Source organism: Pelodiscus sinensis, chromosome 30, assembly GCF_052426305.1.
Source record: "Pelodiscus sinensis isolate ZL-2025 chromosome 30, ASM5242630v1, whole genome shotgun sequence".
Lineage (NCBI taxonomy): Eukaryota > Metazoa > Chordata > Testudines > Trionychidae > Pelodiscus > Pelodiscus sinensis.
In genome coordinates this window covers 12,289,911-12,316,817 of record NC_143081.1, presented here as the reverse complement: position 1 = coordinate 12,316,817, position 26,907 = coordinate 12,289,911, and the positions used below count along the sequence as shown (strand labels likewise).

Here is a 26,907-nt window from a genome sequence, read left to right as displayed (position 1 = left end):
TTTCCACCCGGTGTACAGAAATCGGAGAGACCCAAGCAGCAAAGCCAATGTAGCTTGTGTCTTGAGAATCTGCCAGTTTGCTGGTATCAAGGTGAGAAACTGCTCCTGCATTGCCAGACTAAACAAAGCGTTACGTTTCCTTTGTGATTTTGTATATTTCCTGGTTATCTTCTCGGATCTGTTTGCTACCACTTACACTCACTTAAAATCTATCCTTTGCAGTTAATACACTTGTTTGTAGTTTAATCTAAACCAGTGTCCCTTGCTGCGAGGTGCCTGGGGAAAAAGTGCGCATATTCTTCTCCACATTGAGGGCGGGGCAAATCAGGGAACAAAATCCTACGGCTCGGTGTTTTCAAAAGGTCTAGGTTGTGCAATACTCCTGACCCTGGCTGGGGAATTGGTGGCTATCATTACGGCAGCTTCTCTACTGTTGCTTCATGCAGAGGGTGGTCTGAGATTCTGCATGTTCCTGCGTCTGGGTGCGTCCCTACTTGTGTGAATGCTGGAGGAAGTGTAGGACTAGCAGCAGGTCTGCAGCTTGCCACAGCAGCACAGTGTGAAAGGGGCCCAGATGGGTGATCAGAGGTTTCAGTGATACTTGAGTTCCATGTTGCACCCAAAGAAATCCGTCGCTCGTGGGATATAGAAAACCAGGCTTCAGAGAAAGCAGGGAATGTTTCTCAAAATTAGAACATAAGATCAGTCCAAATAGCTCTGACCAAAGGTCCATCTAGCCCAATTCCTGTCTTCCAGCAAAAGCCAATGCCAGGTGCCCCGGAGGAAATAATCAAAACAGGTAACCATCAAACCATCTATTCCCTGTAACCTATTCCTGTCTGTCCTCTGGCTCAGAATTAGTCGTTTGTATCAATGAACTTGACTGACATTGTTATTTTGTCTCAGGAAGACATTTTATAATGTTTCCAGGTGGGTGACATGATTTACTAGACAATTCATCTACATTCAGCCTCATGGTATTGGCTGCAATATAATGAAAAAGGGAACAGTGCCTGCTGGACTGGTTTGTGCACATCATCTAATCGATATGTCTCGAGGGGTCAACTTCCCATCACCAAGCAGCCCCCTACTGGATAAAGTGTCATCATATAGGTATAGAGAAAATAGGGCAAACACATTTTTAGCTCACTGTGGTCGTGTACGGTGTCATCTTGGAACTGATAATCAGAAGCCAGCTCCAAAGTCCTTTGCAGTGAAGGGAAAGACTCCTTGAAGGGGCAGTCAGTGGATTTTTGCATCATTCCCCAGATGGGGCAAAGGCACCAGTTATTTTCTCTAAAGATGATATGGGTCTGCATCTTCCCTGGCCACTCTCATAATAAACAGTGCCATATTCATAATCCACAATACAGAGATCCACCTCCACCTTTCCCATCCAGCATTCACCGCTTGCTCCCTCCAACCATTTCCCCCTTTACGTTTTTTCATCCATGTGCAGAATAAATTTTGTTCTACGCACATTTATCAGGGTAACATGGAGAGCTATGTCCCCAGTCAAAACAAACAACTCCCCCTCAGATATAATATATATTTGAAAAATTTATGAGCAAGATAAACACTCCATCGAGGACAGATGAGGCATTTTGAAACTCACTACTCAATATACGCCCGATTGAGAAAGAAAAGTATGAAGGGCATCGACCAGTCAAGAAACGACAATCACAGAACTCAGAAAGAACAAAATTATAGAGAATCAATGTTCCAACCAAGGAAGTGTACAATGTGAGGTGAGTGCGAGAGAGATGGTGTGTGTGTCTGGGTCAGCCAGAGATTGTGTGTGTGTGCGTCACAGACACAGAGAGTGTGTTTTGGTATGGATGAGGGAAACAGAGACATTGGGTGTGCGCTGGCTGGTGGAGAAGTCTATGAGACACTGTGTGATGTCTTTTCAAGGCACTCACACCAGAAGGCTCAGACCACGCCCACTGGGCTCTCTAGCTCCTCCCACTCTCTTCAGAGGTGGTGTTCATGGGCAAGAGGGAAGTGGGGGAAGAGGACACCTGACTTCATTACAACCCTGATCTCCCCATAGCAAACAAGAGGTTCCCACGAGCAGCTGGCAAGAGTTCCCAGGGTCGATGGCAGGAGTAGCTTGGCAGCTAGACACACTATCCTGCTTCAAAAGCCTTTTAAATCTGCACTTGAAAGGGAATCCTCTGAACTGTCATTCATGCTAAATTCGACACTTTATGCCGGGGTCTTAACAAAGATTCTAGTTATCTTACCCATTACAAAGATAGCTTCCCCAATTATCACCTCTAATACCATTAGCTCACAGACATTTACCTCCCCCCCCCCCGCATCCCTCTTCTGTTCTGAAAGTTGTTTTGTCCTTTTCATATGTGTTCATTTTTTTAATTGTATCCTTTGGTATATATGGTTGTGACTATTTTCTTCCACTATTTGATCTGAGGAAGTGGGTCTGGCCCATGAAAGCTCATCATCTAATAAACCATCTTGCTAGTCTTTAAAGTGCTGCATAGTCCTGTATTTTATCCTGCATGGTCACTCTTTCCTGTCCAATAGCACTGCTTAGAGGGCTCACAGACACACAATGTGGGTGAAGGAACCCCTCACTGTTTCAGCCAAGAAATAGAATGACAAGAGCAGGTCAGGCCATCAGGCTTCAAAGTAGGAATTTCCAAATAGCCTGCTAGGGTCCCAAATGTATTTGATATTCAAGGACAGTCAGGTGCGTAGTTCCCTTCGGTTCCTTAAAAAAAAAAATCACAGATGTACTTGTGCAAATCCACATGATACCGATGCAAAACACAGTTGGGTAACAAAGATAAGGAAACAGACTGGGTGGTGGTGTTCTATTTAGAGTGTTTTGTGTCTGCCTGTTTCTTAGTGTCATCTATCCAAAGATGCCCATTTTTCTTTGAATCTGCTGTGATCCAGGAGAGCTGTGTCAGCAGCCAGGAAAACCACAGCCTCTTGGGTGTGTTAGTTCGTACCTTATGGAGTACGTCTGACCTGCACCAAGACAGTGCGATTCCCGGCTCTGGAATCCTAACCCTAACCCAAGCCCAACCCTATCTGAGAACCTAGGTACAGAAAGAGGAGGCTATTCCAAGAGACTGCCTTAGATGCCGTGTTCCCACAGCTCATTTTATCCTCTTAGCTTGAGCAAACCTAGGCCATGTACGTCTACCTAAGTGGAGAATTTCACCCGTGGGTGAACTCCATATATCTTAAAAAAAAATGGTCTCGTAGCACTTTATAGACTAACAAAACATGTAGATGGTATCATGAGCTTTTGTGGGCAAAACACATTTCTTCAGATAACCGGAGTTATGAATAGGGGATATGAAAACTCAAAATAAATAGAAGAAGAGAAAAGGGGTGTGGGGGAAGAGAATGATGCTCTGTCTCCCACCACCCTTCCTGTTTTTTCTTTAAGTATCTAGAGAATGGGTGCTAAACCTAAGCAGATAAAGATAGAAGTCAATAGATAGATTGCTAAGACAGGAAGGCTACCACTCAGAAAGTTGTTAGCACTTTCAGTGACATATATCTTGTGTTTCCATTCTACTGAGTTTTATTATGTCTTCTACATTTCTTGATAGGATCCTAATCTGAAGAAGATATTTCAAAACCCCCAGCCTAAAAGTCTTTATTTAACATTTAAGAGGCGTTAAGGGACTTAGGCTTTGTCAAGGAACGCGTCCGCTTTTCCGATAAAATGTCAGAAAAGCAGATGCATTTTCTCGTCATCATTGTAAACATCATTTTACGAGGAAGAAGGGATGTTCTGTACACAGGCCAAATTTCAGAAAAGCCTCTTTTGGAAGTAAATCAGAAAAAGATGTGCAATTTGTGTACCACCAATTGTGTTTCTTTTTCTGATTGATCTTTGTAGTGTAGACCTGGCCTTAGATGGGACATTCCTATCATTCAATTGAGTTCCGTGCTCCTGGTTCACCTACACTGGAAGCCCGACACATTCATTACAGGAGCCTTTTGCTGTTCAAAGACAACTTGATGTTTCTAGTAGAGAGATTCAGAGGTGGCTCCCACTCCGGCTCTCTGACAGCGTAACTGACGGCATAATCTGCTGCAGTTATTCCCTCAATATTTCATGGATTTCTTTTTCTAGTTACAGATGATGGAGAAAGTGGAGGGAAGAAATCAAACGCCCATTGCTGAATTCATCCTATTAGGATTTGGAGAGGTCCCTGAACTGCAGCCCCTCTACTTCCTGCTGTTCCTAGTGATCTACCTTGTGATTTTGGCCGGGAACCTCCTCATCATTGTACTAGTTGTAGCTGATCAGCACCTTCACACTCCCATGTACTTCTTCCTGGGCAACTTGGCCTGCTTGGAGACCTGCTACACATCCACCATCCTGCCCAGGTTGCTGGCCAGTCTCCTGACTGGGAACAGAACCATCTCTGTGAAGGGCTGCTTTGTTCAAGAATATTTCTTTGGTATCATGTCAGCTACAGAAAATTTTCTGCTCGCGGCCATGTCGTACGATCGGTATCTAGCGATATGCAACCCCCTGCGTTACGCTGCTCTGATGAACGGCCGGGTGTGTGGCCAGCTGGTGGCCGGGTCCTGGATAAGTAGCCTTCTGGGCTGCACCACAGTAAATATCTTCTTGTACCAATTAACGTTCTGTGATTCCAATGAAATCGACCATTTCTTCTGCGATTTTTCACCCATTTTAAAGCTGTCCTGTGACAGCACCCAAAATCTGCAACTGCTGGCATTTACGGTCGCTACCCTGTGGATTGTTGTGCCCTGTCTACTGACTCTGGCGTCCTACATTTGCATCATCACCGCCATCCTGAGAATCCCGTCCACCACCGGGAGGCAAAAGGCCTTTTCCACCTGCTCCTCCCACCTCATTGTGGTGACACTTTACTACGGGACCCTGATCACTGTGTATGTGGTTCCAACTGTTAACACGCCCAAAGTCCTTCACAAAATATTGTCTGTCTTCTACACAGTCCTGAGTCCCATGATCAACCCCGTCATCTACTGCCTGAGAAACAAGGAGGTCATGGAGTGCCTGAGAAAAACCATTCTTAAATCGGTCTCTTTCAGAAATAAGCAGAGGACAAATTTCAACATATCGTAACATCGAGATAAACTGATATAGTTCTTCTTACATGCGGCCCACTTGAGTCTGACTTTCTTTCTTTCTTTCTTTCTTTCTTTCTTTCTTTCTTTCTTTCTTTCTTTCTTTCTTTCTTTCTTTCTTTCTTTCTTTCTTTCTTTCTTTCTTTCTTTCTACAAACTTTGTTACTGTTAGAAGCACTCTTTATCAAAACTGTAGTTCTTTACTGAGTGTTTCTGTAAAATACTCTTGCTTCATTCCTCTGCACATGCACACTACTGGTCACATTCTTGTGAGTGGTTCTGGGTTTCGTCCCCTTCCACAGAATTCAGTGACACTCATTCTCTTCAGACCTGAACGTTCCCTTCTAAATAATGAGGGGAGATCTTTGGGTAGTAGTGTCTGCAGATATTTTGGGCTATATAAGACTTACCTACAGTCCTGGATAATTGTTATCAATGTATGTGTATGGCATAAGGCAGGCAATATTCTTTTTGATAGGCAAGCATTTTTCTTTTGTTTGATGGATGAAGTTTGTTTCCCCTCCCTTCCTGCTTGTTAAGGTAGATAAGACTGAGCAGCTGTACAAGTAATGTAACTTTCTAATGAATTCTCTGTGTGTAAAAGCAGTGTTATCCTCCCTTCCCTCTTCTCAGCTATATAAAGTGCGTTCAGGGCAATGGCTCCTTCTCTCCCCGTTGCTAGTTACTAATTAAGGGTATATCTACACTAGCTCATTAATTCGAGCTAGGTAGGCAAATCAGGGAACCGGGATTGCAAATGAAGCCCAGGATTTAAATATCGCATGCTTTATTTTCATGTTCCCATCCGGCCACCATTTTTAAGTCCCCCTTAGTCCGAACGAACTGCCCACGGCTACACGCGGCAGTTTAACGTTAATCCGAACTTAGGACTTAGTTCAGATTAACTGTTACTCCTCATTCCACTTTGATACATGACATGTGATGTCATTAATGTACTGCTCACTTGAATGGTTGGTTTCGAGGCGGAAGGATTAAATGTAATAAAGAAGCCCATCTACCCCATCCAACTCTGGGTCTCCCTCCACTTTCCTTTCTAACCATCATAGAGTCCTAGAACACTAGAACTGGACTCTATGTCATCAAGTCCAGTCTCTGCCCTACCAGCAGGACCAGGCACCGTCTAGACCATCCCTGATAGCTGTCTGTCCAACCTGCTCTTAAATAGCTCCAGGGATAAATATCCCCAGGGACAACCTCCCCCAGCAATTTATTCCAGTGTTTCACCACCCTGACAGGTAGGAAGTTTTCCCTAATGTCTAAGCTAAACCTCCTTTGCCACAATTGAAGCCCATTGCTTCTTGCCCTATCCTCAGAGGTCAAGGAGAATAATTTTTTCTCCCTCTTCCTTGTAGCACCCCTTTAGATACTTGAAAATTGCTAGCATGTCCCCTCTCAGCCGTGTCTTTTCTAAGCTAAGCAAATCCAATTCTTTCAGTGTTCCTTTATAGGTCATGTTTTCTAGGTGAGTTTTTTCTGCTTTTCTCTGGACCCTCTCCAGTTCCTCCACGTCTTTCATGAAGTGTGCCCCTAAATGGGATGCATAGACAGGGGAAAATGTAAAGTAGAGCCGAGAAATTAGTTGACATCTGTATTTGACACTCGTGTCAGAATATTGTGTTCCGTTTTAGTGCCCACAATTCACGAGGAATATTGATAAATAGGACAGGATTCAGAAAAGACATGAAGATGAATAATGGATTTGAATCCAGGCCTTGTAGTGACAGGTTGAAGGAACACAACCTATGTACCTTAACAAAATTATGGTGAAGATTGACTTGATTGCTGTTGATAAGTATCTATCTGGGGAACTAATATTTAACCATGGTCTCATCAATCATTTAGACAGTGATCTAATAACATCCAATGCCCAAATGTTGAAGACAAGTTCAGATTGGAAATATGCTGTACATTTTAATGGTGAGTATAATTAAGTTGAGGTAGATACGACCTCTCTGAGAATTTTTAAATGAAGAATGGAAGTTGTTCTCAAAGGTCTACTGTAGAAATGATTTTGGGGAAGTCTTGTTCCTCACGTTATATGGGCGGATTCCTTTAGGCTTTGGAATCTATGCAGCTATTAAAGAACTGTCAATGGTAGTAGGGGTCCCATTTTCCACTCAGTGGTAGGAGATAGAACACCAGGTAAGGTGGAAAATAATTTCATGGCAGCAGGATAAAAACTATATATGTCAGTTCTCATGTGAGGAGAGTGACCAGGATAAAGATGAATGTATATACTGTGGAAATCAGACACTTGGAGAGATGAGGACCAAATAAAAGGCTGGAATTATGCTGGCTGTACAGTTGAAATGCCAGGCAAATCATTTTCCTGCTCCGTATTGTAGACCCAACCATCAGGCAACTAAATAGCAGGGAGAAGGGAATCTCAGTACCTCTGGAGTTGAATGGAAGATCTTAGTTATAAATTTAGTGTGTCTTCTTCTCTTATATATTTGAAAGAGCTTGTTTATCTGTGATTGAGTGAGTCTGTCTGTCCATCTGACTGTTTGCTGAAAAACTGCTCCAAAACCGTAAGAGCTAGGACCACCAAATTTGATAGGCAGCTTCTTATCATAACTCAAAGAAAGAACAGGGTGTGGTAGTGCCAGGGCAATGGGATGTGCCTGGAATGTGACTATTCTCCATAACATGGAAAGGGAGGAGGCTGCCAGAGGGACATTTATACTGCGTCATGCCACAAGGGGGCAGCAAGCGGCCAGAGATGGGAACTGGAGATATAAGGGGCCCAGGGGCAGGTAAGGTTCCTGCTTGCAGCCTGGGGAAAGAAGGTCCCCTCTGCCACTGGCCCCGGGAAGCCACCTTCTGGACACGGCAAGCCCCCAGGAGCCACCCTCAGCCAATCACTGGAGCAACCAGACCTGGGGAGTGGCCTCACCCTGCCCTGGAGAGCTGCCACTGTCCATTTAGCACAGCCCTCACTGAACCAAACCATGGGGAGCGTCTGCCACCAGACCCCCACTTCTGCAGTCCCTTGCCCTGAGCCCCTCTTCATCCAGGAACCCTCACTGCAGTGCTCCCACACACTAACCCCTTCCATGAGTCCCTCCCTGCCCTCAACCCTCACTCCTGCAGCCCCACATCTCCAAACCCCCACCCTCAGCCTCGCAACCCCCAACACTACACCCCCCACAGCCTCATGCCACCTTTCCTGAGCCGCTTCTCATCCCCAAACCCTGACTTCTGCATCCCCAACACTCCCCAGCCTTTGCCCCTCCCCAACCCCCAGCCCTGACTCCTGAACCCCTCACGTCCCCAGCCCCCTTCCCTGAGCCCCTGTCAGCTGGTGCAATAAATGTAGTTCGCTTGAAACCAAACAGCTGCATCTCCCCTTGACAAGCCTAATTACACGGAATGCAGGGAGACTGTATCAACTGACAGCAGCTTAGGACGCTGCGCTGAGTTTCCCGCCGGCCACTTCCTTCTGACCAAAGTCAACCACCCGGGGCAGCCTGAGCTCTGGGGTCCTCTGGGGGCTGCATCCCAAGAGTTGCTGGTGCAGCAAAGAAGACAAAAAACCTCTGCTGTTCCAGAGCGGATCGTGTGGGGTTAACGAAGGAGCAGGCTGTCCCAGGCCAGCTGGGGCTCTGGTGCGCGGCAGCTCTGGGCTGTTCCCTGTCACATGCCTGTGCTAGCCATAAATAGCTTCTTCTGCAATCTCCTTCCCACAGCTCCTCAGCCCTGTCTTGTATGTAGCCAGATGCCTTCCAGGGATGCTGTCATGGTGTGAGATCTGGGGCAGGTCCTGTTCCCCTTCTGTGGGTCCAGATCAGCTAGGGCAGGGTGACAGGGTGGTTTGCTCCACAGGTGAGATCAGAGCTGGGCTCCTAGCCCTAGAGACCGGGTTTAGGTACTTAGCCCCAGAGCAAGGACAGCCGAAGCTGTGACCATGTTTGCAGCCTGAACAAGCCAGGATCACTTTCTCAACTGCAGGGCAAGAGGACTTTCTACTCCCCTCCTGTTTAGTCCTTCGCCTCTCGTCCAAGCCTGCCCGAAACGGGGAAATACAAGGGAGGATGCAGGAACCAGCTGCTGGATAAATCAGCCAAGGGGCATTATTCACAGACAGGCAATAACGGCAGAATCCCGGCAGTGAAGTTTCTGGCGCAGCACAGGCTGGGAAGTAAACCGCAAAGCCCAGGATGGTGAGTTTGTTATTTCAGTCCAACAGGGTTAGGTGTGAATGTCCTGGTCACATTTCATAATGGAACTGGGAGTGACAAGGGGAACCATTCACGACTTGTTATCTGTATTTAATGAAATGTTTGCAGGGGTTTGGAAGGTTTGTTTTTTTTTCCTGTTGACTTGTTCTCCCCATTGTGAAAACCAAACTTTTGTTTTTGTTCAATAAGAACCAGAATATTTCAGCCAAACCACCAGAAATGGAAAAATTTTCAGGTAAAGGAAGGAAAATCAATTTTCTGAGTTTTCCACAACACAGGTTTTCCTTCAAGAGTAACAGAACTCCCCAGAAGTTGTTGTGAGTTGAATCGCCGGTGTTTCTTTGATATAATTTAAACAGAAAATGTCTGAGTTTCCCACACTGGTGTCTTAGATTGAAACTGGATGGGAATGCTGGTCTAGTCTAGAAATAGTAAAATCTGCACCCACTCACTATGTTGCTATGATGTGTTTCTGTTTACTTGTTGAATGGTAAGAAGGAGCAAGCAGCAAAGTGGGAAGCCCATAGCACAGGTATTAAACATATTAATGCCTTCAATGGGAACAGTGAATTGACCCCCTCCACCACTAGCCAAAGCCTGTATCAGTTAACTGTGCCCAACCATATAGGGGAGGTCAATGAGATTAGCACCTAGACAGTCAGCTCTACCATCATATGACCTCTCTACTGCTGTCAGCTAACTACAAGTGCTGCAAAGAGAGGCACCGAAAGCACACATAACGCACAGTGCAACCCCCTGACAGCCAGCAGTCCCAGCAGACAAAGCATAGAAAGGGAGGAAAGGGAAACAGAGGCACAGCAAAGGTAAGTGACCAGCCTGATATCACATGGCAGGTCAGTAGTAGAATCAAGAATAGAATCCAAGTGTCCCAATAGCTCCTCAGAATCAAAGAGAGGTCCCAGATGATTGGGAAAAGGCAAATGTAGTATCCGTCTTAAAGAAAGAGCAGAAAGATAATCTAGGGAACTACAGACCAGTCAGCCTCATCTCGGTCCCCGGAAACATCATGGAGGGGATCTTCAAGGAAACAATTTTGAAGGACTTGGAAAAGCAGAAAGTGATCAGGAATAGTCAGCATGGATTCACCAAGGGCAAGTCGTGCCTGACCAATCTGATTAGCTTCTAGGATGAGGTAACTGGCTCTGTGGACATGGGAAAGTCAGTGGATGTGATCTACCTTGACTTCAGCAAAGCTTTTGATACTGTGACCCCCAATATTCTTGCCAGCAGTTGAGTAAGCATGGATTGGATAAATGGACTGTGATGTGGATAGAAAGTTGGCTAGACTGTCGGGCCAAACGGGTAGTGATCAATGGCTCAATGTCGGGTCGGTGGTTGGTTTGAATCAGAGTGCCCCATGGATCGTTCCAGGGCCAATTTGGTTTAACATCCTTATTAGTGATCTGGATGAGGGGATGGATTGCACCCTCAGCAAATTTGCAGATGACACTAAACTAGGGGAAGAGATAGATACATTTGAGGGCAGGGAAAGGGTCCAGAGTGACCTGAACAGAGTAGAGGACTTGGCCAAAAGATATCTTATGAGGTTTAACAAGGACAAGTGTAGAATCCTGCACTTGGGAAAGAAGAATCCCAAGCATTGTTACAGGCTGGGGACCGACTGGCTAAACAGTAGTTCAGCAGAAAAGAACCTGGAGATTACAGTGGCTGAGAAGCTGGAGACGAGTCAACAGGGCGCCCTTGTAGCCAAGAAGGCTAATTGCATATTAGGGTGCATTGGAAGGAGCATTGCCAGCAGATCTAGAGAAGTCATTATTCCCCTTTATTCAGCTCTGGGGAGGCAACATCTGGGGTAGTGCATTCAATTCTGGGCCCCCCATTACAGAAAGGGTGTGAATGCACTGGAGAGAGTCCATCGGAGGGCAAGCAAATTGATTAGTAGCTGAGGCACATAAGTTAGAAGGAGAACATGAGGGATTTGGGCTTGTTTAGTCTGCAGAAGAGAAGAGTGAGGGGGGATTTGAGAGCAGCCTTCAGCTCCCTGACTTAGAGTCCCAAAGAGGCTGGAGAGAGGCTGTTCTCAGTGGTGACAGATGGTGGAACGAAGAGTAATGGTCTCAAGTTGTAGCGGGTCAAGTCTAGGTTGGATATTTGGAAAAACTAGGATGGTGGGGAAGCACTGGGACGGGTTTCTTAGGGAGGGGGTGGAATTTCCATCCCTAGACATGTTTAAGTCCTGTCTTGACAAAGCCCTGCCTGGGTTGATTGTATTGGGATTGGTCCTGCTTTGAGCAGGGGGCTGGACTCGATGACTCCTGAGGTCTCTTCCAGCCATGGGATTCCATGATTCTATGAGAGGCAATGACACAGCAGGGAGGTTGCTGGGAGCTGTTGCTAGCCCACCTGTTCAGAGAGGTGGAGCTGGGATCTAATGTCATGAATCAATACGGAGGCAGTGGGACGTCCATGGAATGTTGCAATGGAATTTGACAGATGAGCTGCCATGCAGGATACTGAGTCACTATGTGTCTCACATTTCCCCAGAAAGTGGTTTTCAGGCACTGATGGAATTTTTCTTTCATGCCCGTGCCCAGGGCTTGCTGCTTGTAGCAACAGGGGATCCCTCTTGGCTGGAGCTGTTGCAGATGGGATTGTGCTTTGTTCCATCCTTCACAGAGCTTTTAATCCAGCCCGATCCTAAGCCATCCTACACCATTCCCAGGTCTTTGGATGGTGCAAAGAGATGCAGCTCCATGGCCTGACTGGGAGCCGGGCCATTTGATACCCGTGTGTAACTCACTGCCGCTAGGGAGTAGCTGGGACTGACACTGGGCATGGTGGACATCCACAACATGAGAGGGTACTGTAGGCCATTCCATGTAACACTCTAATCCCCACCCTGTCTGTGTCCTTCCCTCCTCAGTCAACACACAGTGAACTGAAGAAGAAAATGTTCAACCAAAGCACCGTGACCGAGTTGCTGCTCCTGGGCTTCTCTGACATCCGGGAGCTGCAGGTTTTGCACTTTGCACTTTTCCTTGTGCTTTACCTAGCAGCCCTGATGGGGAACCTTCTCATCCTCATAGCCATCGCCCTCGACCACCGTCTGCACACCCCCATGTACTTCTTCCTGGGCAACCTGTCCATTATAGACCTTGGCTGCATCTCTGTCACCATCCCCAAATCCATGGTCAACTCCCTCCTAGACACCAGGTTGATTTCCTATCCTGCCTGTGTCACCCAAGTTTTCTTCTTTGTAGTCTTCACTGCAGCAGATCTTGCCTTACTCACCCTTATGGCCTATGACCGATACGTTGCCATCTGCCGACCACTGCACTATGAGAGAGTGATGAATAGGGGAGCCTGTGTCCACATGGCCACTAGTGCCTGGATCACTGCTATTGTCTACTCTGCCCTGCACGCCGGGAACACCTTCACGTTACCCTTCTGCCAGTCCAACGTCGTCGACCAGTTCTTCTGTGAAATCCCCCAGCTCCTCAAACTGGCCTGCTCCGACTCCTTCCTCAGTGAAGTTGGGCTTATTGCCTTCGGTGTGTTTTTAAATTTGAATTGCTTTGTTTTTATCATTGTGTCGTATGTTCAGATCTTCAGAGTGGTGCTGAGAATCCCCTCGGAGCAGGGCCGGCACAAAGCCTTCTCCACCTGCCTCCCCCACCTCACAGTAGTCTCTTTGTTCCTTTGCACTGGCTTCTTTGAATATCTGAAACCCACCTCCAGCTCAGCATTGTATCTGGATCTCACGGTGACTGTTGTTTATTCCCTGGTACCCCCCATGATGAATCCGGTCATCTACAGCCTGAGGAACAAGGAGCTCCAAGTTGCATTAAAGAAACTTATTGTGTGAAGGTTACACGCCAAGAATTAAAGTGCCTCTCATTGTGTCTTGACTGCAATTTCATTCTGAGCTTCTTCATAGACCAAAGAAACTGATCATGTGGAGGTTATTCACCAAGAATTAAGGTCTGGATTGTAATTTCACTGCCTGGACTGTAATTTCACTGAGCTCCTTTGTAGATCCAATAAACTGATGACAAAATTCCCTCCTTGATAAGATAGGATGCACCTTATTAGGAAGTCATAAAATCCAGACTAATGTCAATGGCATTGAATGAGTTAATTTTCAATCGTAACAGTGTAAGGAAGATCTGACTGTAAGTATCTGTCCATAAACATGCCTACAGACCTAGCTATGTCCCTTAGGATGATTATGAATTTAAAACTCAACTCCATGGAGAACGGTAAACTAAGACCCTGATCTGGAAATACACGTAAGCCAATGCTTAACTTTAAAAATGACAAAAGTCCCATGGAAAGCTGAAAGTAAATTACATGATTATGTGGTTTTTTATCTTTTGGATTCGGGAGTTATGGATGTAATTTTCAACTGGGCATTTAGGAATGAGACAACCAACTGTGAACTGAGGAAGAAAATGTCCAACCAAACCACCATGACTGAGTTCCTGCTTGGGGGGTTCTCTTGACATTCGAGGGCTGCAGGTTTTGCATTTTGTGGTATTTCTAGTGCTTTACCTGGCAGACTTGGTGGGGAATCTGCTCATCATCTCAGTCATAGCCCTCGACCACTGTCTTCACACTCCCCTGAACTTCTTCCTAGAGAATCCGATACCTTGGCTCCATCTCTGTCACCATCCCAAAATCCATGGCCAACTCCATCCTGGACACCAGGTTGATTTCCTACCCTGGCTGTGTCGCCCAAGTCTTTCTCTTTGTCATCTTCACTTCAACTGATCTTGCCTTACTCTCCATCATGGCCTACGACTGATACATCACCATCTGCCAGCCCCTGCACTATGAGAAAGCAATGAAAAAGAGAGCTTGAAGCCCACCTCCAGCTCAGCATCTAATCTGGATCTGGCGGTGGGTGTTCTGTACACTGTGGTGCCTCCCATGCTGAATTCGGTCATCTACAGCCTGAGGAACAAGGAGATCAGAGCGGCCCTCAAGAAATGGATGGGGTGGAGGTTTATCTCCATGAAGTGAAATGTCCTTCAGGGTTTGTGATTGCAGCCTCAGCTTCTTTATGATAGATGCACTAGTGCCACTGAAATTAAATGGATTAATTTGGCATTAGACCAGTGTAAATAATAGCAGAATGTGCTCCTCATACCCCTCCATCTAGATACACACCTGTCCCTCTCTCACAGGGATTTAATATCACAATTGCACAACATTTTGCACAGAAGATCAATAGCCACAGCTAAGTCACTAGTGGTCTTTGTGAAGTCTCTTCCTCTTCTCCTGTTCGGGGATAAAATTGTGGTGGGGGTATGAGAACTTTGGCTTAGGTATTTGCTTTTTCCATTTATTGCATTTTAGCGATTCCTTGGCTGCCTTGTTTCTTTGTTCCAGCTGACATTTGTGAGGTAGGAATTTGCTGGATGAAATATGTAGAATTAAGTGGGGGCATCAGTTGATTTTGTCATCTATTCAAGGTGTCAATGTCAGAATCTCTTTGAATGGTTTTTTTTAGGCTATGTCTAGACTGCAGGCTTCTTTCGGAAGAGGTTTTTCTGGAAGAGATCTTCCAAAAAGACTTCTTTTGAAAGAGAGCATCCACATGGATGGGACGCTATCTCACCTTTAAATTCTAATTGCTGCGGACAGAGTGGACACCAGGGCACCTGTGCATTTTCCTGGAGGCCTCGTTTCTTGAAGATGAAAAAAAACCTTTTCCCCATCCACACATGCCTTTTTCTGAAAGGGCTCTTTCGGAAAAAAGGCTTCTTCCTTGTAGAATGAGGTTTACCCCTGTCGGAAAGCCCTCTCTGCTCTTTCGACTTATTGTAGCAAGAATACAATTGCAGTGTGGACGTAAGTGTAGTTTTTCTGGAAAAACGGACATTTTTCTGGAAAAACTCTGCAGTGTAGACATACACTGAGAGACTGGAAGATTTCCTTTCCCCAGGGATGAAGAATTCATGATTTCCATTTAAATGATTTATTTCACGTGGATGGGATGTTAATGTGCTATTTATTATACACTAGTAGAGGTGCCTGGCGTTACTCAGGTCCTTAACTATAGTAAAGTTGGGACTTGTTAATTAAAGGGCAATGTATGTGCTTGATTTGAATGATGGGGCTCAGAGCGGAAGGTGGAGTGTGCAGGAGTCAGGGCAGGAGGTGGGGGTTCAGAGAATGGAGTGGGGTATAGGACTCATGGTAGGGAGAAGGGGTACAGGTGTGAGTGCAGGGGTGTGAGGTGTTGGTGGGGCTCAGGGCAGGATGTAGAAGAGAAGGGGTAAAGGAGTCAGGGTTTGGAGATGAGGAGGGACTCAGGGCTGGGGGTTGGTGTGAGTGGAGGGAGCTGGGGTAAGGCACTGAGGTTAAAGAGTAGCTCAGGACAGGGGGAATAGGGTGTTGAGGTGCAAGACCCAAGCCAGGGGGTGGATGGTGCAGCACTCAGGGTAGGGGGGACTCTGGACTATGGTCCTGGAACATTGGGGGAGCTCACAGGGCTTGACCATGATGGCAAGGGGAAAGCTGGAGGCTTTTCCAGGGTCATGGGGCTGTGCTCCCCAGTTTGAGGCTCCTTCTGAGGTTGGGGGTCAGGGATCCAAGAACCATCCCCGGTCTTCAGCTGGTTCTCCTCCACCCTCCATCTGTTCAGGGGGGTTGGGCTCCACAGGCCGTTCGGCTTCCAGGCTGCCTGGCAGGGGGACCGTGCCCGGCATCTTCCTGCTCTCTCCTCCCACCCCCACCCCAGCCACAGGGCTGCAGGGGTTGTCTTGGCCTGCAGCTGGTCCACTCATCCAGTGGCCGGCAACATGGGAAGCTCCTTCCCCAGCTGGCCACTCTCTTGCTGGTGTTGCCCCGCTCCTGTGGTCATCAGGCGGTATTGCTGTCCCCCGCGCTCGCTGCCTCCAGTGGTCATCCTGTAGTATCGATGTCTCTCCAATCAGCCCCCTCTCTATTCATGTTATGGAAACCAGTCCCATTCAAGGCACTTCTCATCGTCCTGGCACAATCAGACTCTGACCTTGCATTACGTTAGGGAAAGAGAAAATAGCCCTTAGGTGGAGATCTTGGACACATGGACTTGCAAGCAGACAGACAGAAGGACTCTCAGACAGACATATACACAAACTCTTTAAAATACAGTGTAGTGGGGCAGAGTGGCAACCCACGGCCCTAGAGCAGGAGAAGCCCCTCCCAGAGCCTTGGTGGGCAGCGCCTGGCCCCAGCTCATCACCTGACCAGAAGTCAGGAGGTGGGGCCAGAACTATAGAAGACCAGCCTGAGAGGTCCATCAGCCCCCAGCCGCCAGAGGAACCAGGATCCTCCCCTGTGCTTCCAAGCAGGGAGCTGGACCAGACTGCCGGAGCCCAGTTGGGTCATGGCCTGGAAGACCTGTTCACCGTGCCAGCGGTTCCAGTCCTACAAAGCACAGAGGAAATGCCCTGGAGCCAGACACTTGCAGAGGGGTAGAAATGGAAGCAACCCAGGGATCGCCAAAAGCAGTTTGGCTGAACCAGAGGTGGGGTCACTGTGTTGCATTGTGGATCCAGGAGCAGGCCGGGACGCAGTGGGGTGGGTGGGACTACATCCCCCCTGCCACCCAGTCCTGGGAAGTAGCCTTCCCCCTCAGCATTTGCTGGACCCCTGCCCGAGCAAGGAGATCCAAGTTTGATGACCATCTGCTTGTTTGCTGTTGCGTCCTGAACTAGGGCTTGGGCCAGTAGCTCCTATTAGCTATTGGGGGCCTTAAGCCCAGGCCAGGACCCACTGACTACTGGCCCATTGACCCAGAGGGGGAGAAGCCCCTTCCATATCCGACTGGGATAGATAGATCAATAGATTAGAGCAAATGGGTCCTTCTATCATTTTGTATATTTTGGTATAAATACATGGACAGACGAATGAGCGGATGAATACAATATTCTTCTAATGGTCTACTGTTGTAATGTTTCCTAAGGGCAAAATGAGCCTGGCTAGCAAAATCAAATGATTATTCAACAAAATTACTGGAGGGATTTAATTGCTCATGTTTTCTCTGTGTTCCTACCCTGGTCAGTAAATTGTCCCTTTTTTTTGGAGGAGGCCGTCAAACCGGCTACTCACTCCAGCTACTGCAGGTCACAGCTGCTGTGGAAAGAACCGCAGGTACGAAACATGACAGGAGACATCATCATTGGCAGGCAAATTGCTGTCACCCAGGACCCCTTGAGAGGGAGAATTGTGTGATTCCACCCCACGTATTCACCTCAGGGATGTGTTGGTCTTTGCCTGGACCCTACCCTTGACTGGGAGGATGGATGACAACCCCACCTGTGCCCACAGCTCCTTCACTCTCCCGTCCAGAGCCCGGCAGTCACTCCTGATCTGCTCAAGGTCATTCCTCGCAGTGTCATTGGGGTCCATGTGGATGGGCAGCGAGGGGGAGTGGTCAGAGGGCCACGTGATCCTCTGCCTGGCTGCCAACCTCCTGGGAAGCTGGGCCAAGCAGGCGGATGGGTGTCTCCATCCAGCTGAGAAGGGAGCCACAAACCAACTTTGTATCAATTTCCACCAGTTTAGGATGCAGCATTTGTCTCTGGATGCTTCTTCCTAACCCACATCAAACACTCGGGGTGGCCAAAGCCATGAGAGCCTTTGAGGGCTGCATCCCAAGAGATGTGGTGCAACCCCCAGAGGAAGGATTGAAGTCCTGGCTTGGCAAAGCCCTGGCTGGGATGATTGAGTTGGGTTGGTCCTGCCTTGGGCAGGGGGCTGGACTCAATGACTCCTGAGGTCTCGACCAGCCTTGGAATTCCAGAAACGCAGGAGACCAAACGTCTCTGCTCTGCCAGAGCGGAGTCTGTGGGGTTCATGAGGGACCAGGCTGCTCCAAGCCAGCCGAGGCTGTAGGGCCACCGGGCTTTGGGCTATCGTAGGTCCCATCTGTGCCACCAATGGAGAGTTGATTCTGCAATCTCCTTTACCGCCCTTATGACTTCAGCTGAGCTCTGTCTGTAGCCAGGGGTCCTTCCAGGGCTACTGTCATCGCGTGGCACGTGGGGTGGTTCCCCTCAGGGATTGAGAGGTGCCATGGAGACCGGAGTTGTCTATTTAGCCCCAGTACAAGCTGGGCCCCTGTTTGCTGCGTGCGCTGGCTGGGAGCAGTTTCAGAGCAGGGAGGGGATTTCTGCCCCCGTCCTCTGTGCTCCTTCGCCGCTCAGCCCAGCCTGCCCGAGGAGAAGCCGGGAGCAGCCATCTGAGGAGCGGGTCCCTGTGTACTATGAACTGTATGGAAGGGCATGGAGAAAGCAGCAGGATAAGACAGCGATGGGGCATTTCTGGCAGGTCCATGGCTAAGCGATGACTGAAAATCCTGGCGGTGAAATGCATCCCAAGCGGGGAACCATCCGGCAAAGTCCAGCACGGTGAGTTCGTTACTTCAATTAAACGTACTTAGGGGTTGATGTATTGGGGAAAATTAACACTAGAGCTGCAAGTTAGTTACCGTGGGAACTCAGCCAGACTTTTCATGTCATTGAATCAACCTTAGAGCTGCTCAGAGGTTTTTGTTTTCCTTCCTCCAGGAGAGAACAAGGGGCCTTTTTACAGAAATTGAGTGAAACCCAAATTTTTTATTTGGGAACATCTTCCAGGGGGTACAGGAACCCACAAGAGGAGAGGCAATTCTCCATTTAGTCCTGAGTGGAGCGCAGAATCTGGTCCACAAGGTAACTATTACAGGACAGCTTGGGAATAGTGACCATAATATAATAACTTTTAACATTCTTGTGGTGGGAAGAACACCTCAGCTGTCCAAGACTCTGTCATAAGAAAAGTCAAAAAAAGATTTTGAGGAACAGCTAGCCAAAAACTCAAAAAGAAATAGCAAAATGTTTTTTAAGTACATTAGAAACAGGAAGCCAGTTAAACAACCAGTGGGGCCCCTGGATGATCGGAATACAAAAGGAACAATCAAGGATGATAAAGCCATTGTGGAGAGACTAAATGATTTCTTTGCTTTGTTCTTAACGGCTGAGGATGTTAAGGGGATTCCCAAACCTGCACCGTCCTTTGTCAGTGATGAATCTGAAGAACTGTCATTGAAGTGTCATTAGAGAAGGTTTTGGAACAAATTGAAAACTTAACAGTAACAAATTATCGGGACCTGATGGCATTCGCCCAAGGGTGCTGAAAGAACTCAAATGTGAAATTGCGGGACTATTAACTGTGGTTTGTAACCTCTCCTTTAAATCAGCTTCTGTACCCAAGGACTGGAAGACAGCTAACATAACGCCAATATTTAAAAAGAGCTCTGAGATGACAGACCAGTAAGTCTAACATCAGTACCGAGCAAATTAGTTGAAACCACAGTAAAGAATAAAATTGTCAGACATGTAGAAGAACATAATTTGTTGGGCAAACATCAACATGGTTTCTGTAAAGTGAAATCCTGTCTTACTAATCTATTAGAGTTCTTTGAAGGGGTTAACAAACATGCGGACAGGGGGATCCACTAGATATAGTGTACTTAGATTTCCAGGAAGCCTTTGACAAGGTCCCTCTCCAAAGGCTCTTGTGTAAATTAGTTTGTCGTGGTATAAGAGAGAAGATCCTTTCATGGACTGAGAACTGGTTAAAAGACAGGAAATAAAGGGTAGGAATAAATGGTAAATTTTCTGAATGGAGAGGGGTAACTGGTGGTGCTCCCCAAGGGTCAGCCCTAGGACCAATCCTACTCAACTTATTCATAAATGATCTAGAGAAAGGGGGAAGTAGTGAGGTGGCAAAGTTTGCAGACAAAACTAAACTGTCAAGATAGTCAAGATGAAAGCAGACTCCACAGGGTCATGCTCCGTTCCCTGGGCTCCCTGCCCTGCTGAGCCGCCTCCCTGGCTGGTCCGGGCATGAAGGGCCAAGGGGCCTCCAGCCACAGGGGTGGGGTGGCAGGGGGAGGAGGAGAAGAGATGAGCTCTGCCTGATCATCCTTTCTCCTCCTCTCCTTTCCACTCCCCTCCTGTGGCTGGAAGCAGGTCCCATCCCTTCCCCCCACACAGGGCCCAAAACACTGCTGCCAGCTGCATTCTGGGGACACCCATGACAGGAATCTGGTGAGGGGGTATGTGACGTACCCCACCCCACACCAGACACCCCCCCCACATGTTGCCCCAAGATGACGCTGTGGCAGGTACCAGGAAAAGTGGGTCCGTCCAGGCAGCCCAGCCAGGCATGGAGGGCAGAGAGGGGCAGGTAGGAAGGGTTGGCTCAGCCAGTTATACCCCCTGGGAGAGAGGGGTGCAGTGTGTTTGGGGGCATCACCCCTCCTTGTTTTATCCCTTAAACCTCAAAGATCAGAAAGTCAATACAAAGCCTCCAGCTACACGGCTTTTCGCTTCAACCGGTCAGTCCACTCGATGTTCATTTGAACGTTTGTACGATCGGTTGCCGTTGAACTCACTTTAGGATGAGTCATTTGACCAGGTGTCCTGTAATCAGCCTAGGGAAATATGATCACACTATTACGAGCCCAAGGGTGCACTGAGATGGAGGTGGGATCCTGTCTCACTTGATGCGTAAGCCGGCAGCCGGACGTCCCTGCGCCATTAGAGCAGAACCATTCCATTGGAGCGGGCGTGCAAGCTCCTGAGTGAGTCAGATTGCTGCAGAAAGTGTCGGCATTTTAGTTTCATGCCCCAGTTCCGGGCCTGCTGTTTGTAGCAATCAGGGAGCCGTCTCGGCCAGAGCTGCTGCCCTGGGATTGTGCTTTGTTCCAGCCTTCACACAGCATTAGACCCAGCCCTGTCCTGCGCCTGATCTTCAGATGCAGATCCCTGGATGGTACAGGAGTCAGGCCAATGGGCCCGGGATAACTCACCGCTCATGGTGAATGCAGCTGACGAGAGACGAGGGCCTCTGGGTCAGTCAGTACCAAGGGGAAGCACTTGGCCTCTCTGAACCTCACCACTGTCTTTGTCCTTCCCTCCACAGATATCACAGAGAAGGAAATGCCCAACCGAACCACCGTGACCGAGTTCCTGCTCCGGGGGTTCTCAGACATCCGGGAGCTGCAGGTTTTGCACTTTGTGGTGTTTCTGGTGCTTTACCTGGCTGCCCTGGTGGGGAATCTTCTCATCATCATAGCCATAGTCTGTGACCACCGACTGCACACCCCCTTGTACTTCTTCCTGGGGAACCTGTCTCTCCTAGACCTCGGCTCCATCTCCGTCACTGTCCCCAAATCCATGGCCAACTCCCTCCTGAACTCTAGGTTGATTTCCTACCCTGCCTGTGTCGCCCAAGTCTTTCTCTTTTTTTTCTTCGCTACAACTGATTTTGCCTTACTCACCGTCATGGCCTACGACCGACACGTCGCCATCTGCCTCCCGCTGCACTACGAGAGAGTGATAAACAGGAGAGCCTGTGTCCAAATGGCAGCTAGTGCCTGGTTTGCAGGTATTGTCTACTCTGCCCTGCACACCGGGAACACCTTCACTTTACCCTTCTGCCAGTCCAATGACATCAACCAGTTCTTCTGTGAAATCCCCCAACTCCTCAAACTGGTCTGCTCCCACTCCTACCTGAGTGAGGTTGGACTTCTTGCCTGTGGTGTGATTCTAGGTTTAAACTGTTTTGTTTTCATCATTGTGTCGTATGTTCAGATCTTCAGAGCGGTGCTGAGAATCCCCTCGGAGCAGGGCCGGCACAGAGCCTTCTCCACCTGCCTCCCCCACCTCGCTGTGATCTCCTTGTTAATTTGCACTGGTTTATTTGCGTACTTGAAACCCACCTCCAGCTCAGCATCAAGTCTGGATCTGGTGGTGGGTGTTCTTTATGCCGTGGTGCCTCCCATAATGAATCCGGTCATCTACAGCTTGAGGAACAAGGAGATTAAAGCTGCAATGAAAAACTTGACTGGGTGGAGGTTATTTTCCAAGAATTGAAATGTCCTTCAGTGCTTGTGATTGCATCCTCGGCTTCTTTATTGAATCATAGAGTCATACAATGCTAGGACTGGAAGGGCCCTCGAGAGGTCACCGAGTCCGGTCTCCTGCCCTCATGGCAGGACCAAGCACCTTCTAGATCATTCCTGATAGAGGTCTGTCTAATCTGCTCTTAAATATCTTTCAAGATGGAGATTCCACAACCTCTCTAGGCAATTTTCCAGTGTTTAACCACCCAGACAGGGAGGAAGTTTTTCCTGATGTCCAACCGAATCCTCCATAGATGCAGTTTAAGCCCATTGCTTCTTGTTCTATCCTCAGAGGCCAGGAAGAATAATGTTTCTCCCTCCTCCTTGTTACGCCCTTTGAGGGTATGTCTACCCTACACTGCTATTTTGAATTAACTTAATTCAAAATAGCGCATCTACACACAAAAACTATTTCGAAATAGCATTTTGCTATTTTGAAATAGCACGTCCACACTGAGTGGACCCTGAACCAAAGTTAAGGCTGGATGAAACCAGTGCTGGCAGGGCATCAGTTTAGTTCTCAGTGTGCGTGGCTGCTGCCTGAGGTGGGTAGTTGAGGTTTCACCTTTAGAAATAAAAAAGTAAATTGAAAGAGCCAGACAAATACCTAGAAAATTAGCGTTTTGCTAATTTGAACCAGCATGTCCACATTGAGTGGACCCTCAACCGAGGTTAAGGCTGGCTGGAATCAGTGACAGCAGGGCATCAGATGAGGACTTGGAGCGTGGAGCTGCTGTCTCAGGCTAACCGAGGGCTGTGCATAAAAAGGGACCCGACCCCCACCCCGGACAGACAGTTCTTAGGAGTTCCCCGCTCGCTTGTCTAACTCGATGAGAGAAAGCAAAGCAGTCCTGACTTGGAGTACCCTGAATTCCCACACTTGGCACATCACAGCACTCGGCCATCAGCCCGGTGCCACTTGCCGCAGGCTGCCATCTGGGGGGGTTGTGTCAATCAGGGGGCTGCAGGAGATCTTCCACCCTGAGGAGCCCGCAGAGCCATCCCAGTCCTCCCCATCGGGGGCTCGTACCCCATTCCTCCCTAACCTCCTTCCACTTGCCCCTCCCTAGCCCCCCTTCCTGATGTACAAAATAAAGGACTCTCTTTATTGACCAAAACTCGGGGAGACTGGTAAAAGGAGGTGGGAGAGGGGAAGAGAGAGGGTTGGAGAGGGGAGGGCAACTAAAATGATCAGGGGTTTGGAACACGTCCCATATGAAGAGAGGTTAAAGGGACTGGGACTTCTCAGCTTAGGAAAGAGGAGACTGAGGGGGGATATGATAGAGGTCTATAAAAGCATGAGTGGGGTGGAGAGGGTGCATCAAGAAAAGTTCTTCATTAGTTCCCATAATATAAGGACTAAAGGACACCAAATGAAATGAATGGGTAGCAGGCTTCAAACTAACAACAGAAAGTTCTTCTTCACTATTGGCTTTGCGACTAGCAACGGATGTGAAGGATAACAAGAAAGGTTTCTACAGGCACATTAGCAAGAAGTGATAGAAATGTAGCCGTGTTAATCTGGACGCATGGCCAAGAAACACTGGAGACATTCCACAGAGATTTTAACAACCTACACCCCACCATCAATCTTAGCCTGGACCATTCTACACGAGAGATCCATTTCCTGGACACCACCGTACAAATCTGCAATGGAAAATTAGACACCACTCTCTACAGAAAACCCACTGACTCATACAGTTACCTCCATGCTTCCAGCTCCCATCCAGAAAACTCCATATGATCCATCTTCTATAGCCAAGCCCTTCGATACAACCGCATCTGCTCTAATCCCACTGACAGAGACCAGAAACTTCAGCATCTCCACCAAGCATTTATAAACCTCAACTACCCACCCAGTGAAATAAAAAAGCAAATTGAAAGAGCCTGACGAATACCTAGAAACCATCTACTTCAAGACGGACCCAAGAAAACCAACAATAGAACACCACTTGTCATCAGCTATAGCCCCCAACTTAAACCTGTCCAACACATTATCAATAAACTACAGCCTATACTGGAACAGGATTCCAAACTCCGAGAGGCTCTGGAAGACAGATCCATAGTCTCCTATAGATGACCTCCTAACCTCAAGTTGATTCTTACCAACAACAACAGGACATACCACACTAATACCAACCCTGGTACCTTCCCTTGCAACAAACCCTGTTGCCAGCTTTGTCCAGACCTTATTCACTCTGCTGAAACCATTATTGGACCTAACCAAGTGAGTTATAAGATCAAGTACACATATTCCTGCGCACCCAGAAATATAATCTATGCTATCATGTGCCAAAAGTGTCCGTCTGCTTTGTACATTGGACAAACGTCTCAGACACTTCGCCAACGGATCAATGCCCACAAAACAGATATTAGACAGGATCACAAAGAAAAAACAGTTTCTTGCCATTTCAACCAGAAAGGACATTGTCTCAACGACTTAACTACCTGAATCCTGCTACCAAGGCCTTTTCAGACTACTCTTGAAAGAGAATCCTCTGAACTGTCATTCATGCTTACATTCAACACTTTACACCTAAGTTTGAATAAAGACTCTAGTTATCTTTCCCATTACAAGGATAGCTTCCCCAATTATCACCTCTAATATCATTAGCTCACAGACATTTACCTCCCCCCATCTCCCTTCTGTTCTGAAATGTGATTTGTCCGTTTCATATGTGTTCGTTTTTTAAATTGTATCCTTTGGTGTCTATGGTTGTGACTATTTTCTTCCACTATTTGATCTGAGGAAGTGGGTCTGGCCCACGAAAGCTCATCCCCTAATAAACCATCTTGTTAGTCTTTAAAGTGCTACATTGTCCTGCTTTTTGGTTGGTATGAGATGAGCCTTAGGGCAAGGATGGGGGATCTGGGCAGGAGGCTCAGGGCAGGAGGCAGGGAGCCATGGGGGGGGGCCCACCATGGCTTCCTGGGGTGGCCAAGATGTCACTGGTCCAGGGAGAGGGCCAGGCTGAAGTGCTCAGCCTTGAAGTCTTCTCTGGGCCGGTTGTCTCCTCCATGTGTGGGAGGGGGTTAGGCTGTGGCACCGTTCCTATTCCTGACATCTTCCCCAGGAAGGGTGGATCTGCAATTCCTAGTCCTGCGGGGGTCTTCTTTGGGGGGAGGGGCACTGAGCCAGACCCTGGCATGTGCTTTGGGGGTGGGGAGCCATGATTCGTGGTCCCGCCAATGTTCCATGTGGAGCCGGTCCAACAGGGGGAGCAGGAAGGGCTGTGACACTCAGTCCACCTTCTGTCCTAAGAGGGGGCAGGCCATGGCTCCCGGTGCCCCCCCCCCACTTGTCCTGGGAGGGTGGCCAGACCAAACTGTAGTTTCTGGACCCTCTGCCTGTCCTGTGTGGGGTGGGGGTTGGTCAGGCCACTGCTCCTGGTTTCACCACCTATCTTTGGCGGGGGAGGGTGATGGATACTTTCCCCGATCCCAGCATGAGGTCCAGCTGTGGCCAAGGCCGGGCCTTCTTCCGGGCCCTGGCACGAGGTCTGGGGGTGGGTTCAGGGCGAGGGCTCAGGGTGGAGCCAGAGCGGGATGGGCTCCCATCTCTCTCTGCTTGAGTGCTAGGTGAGTGGGAATGCAGTACCTCTCTGAACTCCCTGTCCTGGGCTGGTGTTAGCTGCTCAGGGGAATACGTTCCAACAAGGGGCAACGCTGGTCCCCAAGGCCTAGGAGCTCAGCAAATTTTTCTTAGGAAGCCAGGACATAGTCCACCACCAATTCCCCACGGGGGAGGCCTTCTCCTCCCTCTCAGCTCTTAGCAAGTCCGGGGTCCCCTCACTCTTCTCTCGTACAGAACCTCAAATCCACAGGAACCCTGTGGATTCCTGGGGAACCTTTCTGTGGTGAAGAGCAAGTGGCACAGTCATGGAGGGTACGTCTACACTACAGCACTAATTCGAACTAACTTAGGGTACGTCTACACTACAGCGCTAATTTGAACTAACTTAGGGTACGTCTACACTACAGCACTAATTCGAACTAACTTAGGGTACGTCTACACTACAGCGCTAATTCGAACTAACTTAGGGTACGTCTACACTACAGCACTAATTCGAACTAACTTAGGGTACGTCTACACTACAGCACTAATTCGAACTAACTTAGGGTACGTCTACACTACAGCACTAATTCGAACTAACTTAGGGTACGGCTACACTACAGCACTAATTCGAACTAACTTAGGGTACATCTACACTACAGCACTAATTCGAACTAACTTAGGGTACATCTACACTACAGCACTAATTCGAACTAACTTAGGGTACGTCTACACTACAGCACTAATTAATGCGAACTAAGCTAATTCGAACTAGAGCATCTAGACCTAAAAACTAGTTCGAATTAGCATTTTGCTAATTCGAACTAGCATGTCCACATTGAGTGGACCCTGAAACGAGGTTAAGGATGGCCGGAAGCAGTGCCGGCAGGGCATCAGATTAGGACTTAGAGTGTGGAGCTGCTGTCTCAGGCTAGCCGAGGGCTGTGCTTAAAGGGACCCAACCCCCACCCAGACAGACAGTTCTCAAAGGTTCCCCACTTGCAAAGCAGTCCTGGCTTGGAGTGCCCACACTGGGCACATCACAGCACTCGGCCATCAGCCCGGCTGCACTTGCCACAGGCTGCCATCCGGGGGGGGGGGAGGTCAATCAAGGGGCT

At 48.1% G+C, this 26,907-nt stretch overlaps 2 protein-coding genes and 1 pseudogene across 2 annotated transcripts; all 3 read left to right on the top strand.

Moving 5' to 3' along the window:
* Positions 1-4,126: 4,126 nt before the first annotated feature.
* LOC102458527 (olfactory receptor 2AP1-like) lies at positions 4,127-5,107 on the top strand. Its single transcript, XM_014573755.3, has one exon. It carries the CDS (start codon positions 4,127-4,129, stop codon positions 5,105-5,107), a length of 981 nt encoding a protein of 326 aa, XP_014429241.3.
* Positions 5,108-12,243: 7,136 nt separating this feature from the next.
* LOC102458765 (olfactory receptor 14A16-like) lies at positions 12,244-13,179 on the top strand (annotated as a pseudogene).
* An 8,092-nt stretch (positions 13,180-21,271) lies between these two features.
* LOC142821201 (olfactory receptor 14C36-like) lies at positions 21,272-22,207 on the top strand. Its single transcript, XM_075912043.2, has one exon. It carries the CDS (start codon positions 21,272-21,274, stop codon positions 22,205-22,207), a length of 936 nt encoding a protein of 311 aa, XP_075768158.2.
* Positions 22,208-26,907: the final 4,700 nt, after the last annotated feature.

Bases quoted from the DNA above. Each gene is read 5' to 3' on its own strand.
- LOC102458527 (XM_014573755.3), top strand. From the start codon at position 4,127: ATGATGGAGAAAGTGGAGGGAAGAAATCAAACGCCCATTGCTGAATTC.
- LOC142821201 (XM_075912043.2), top strand. From the start codon at position 21,272: ATGCCCAACCGAACCACCGTGACCGAGTTCCTGCTCCGGGGGTTCTCA.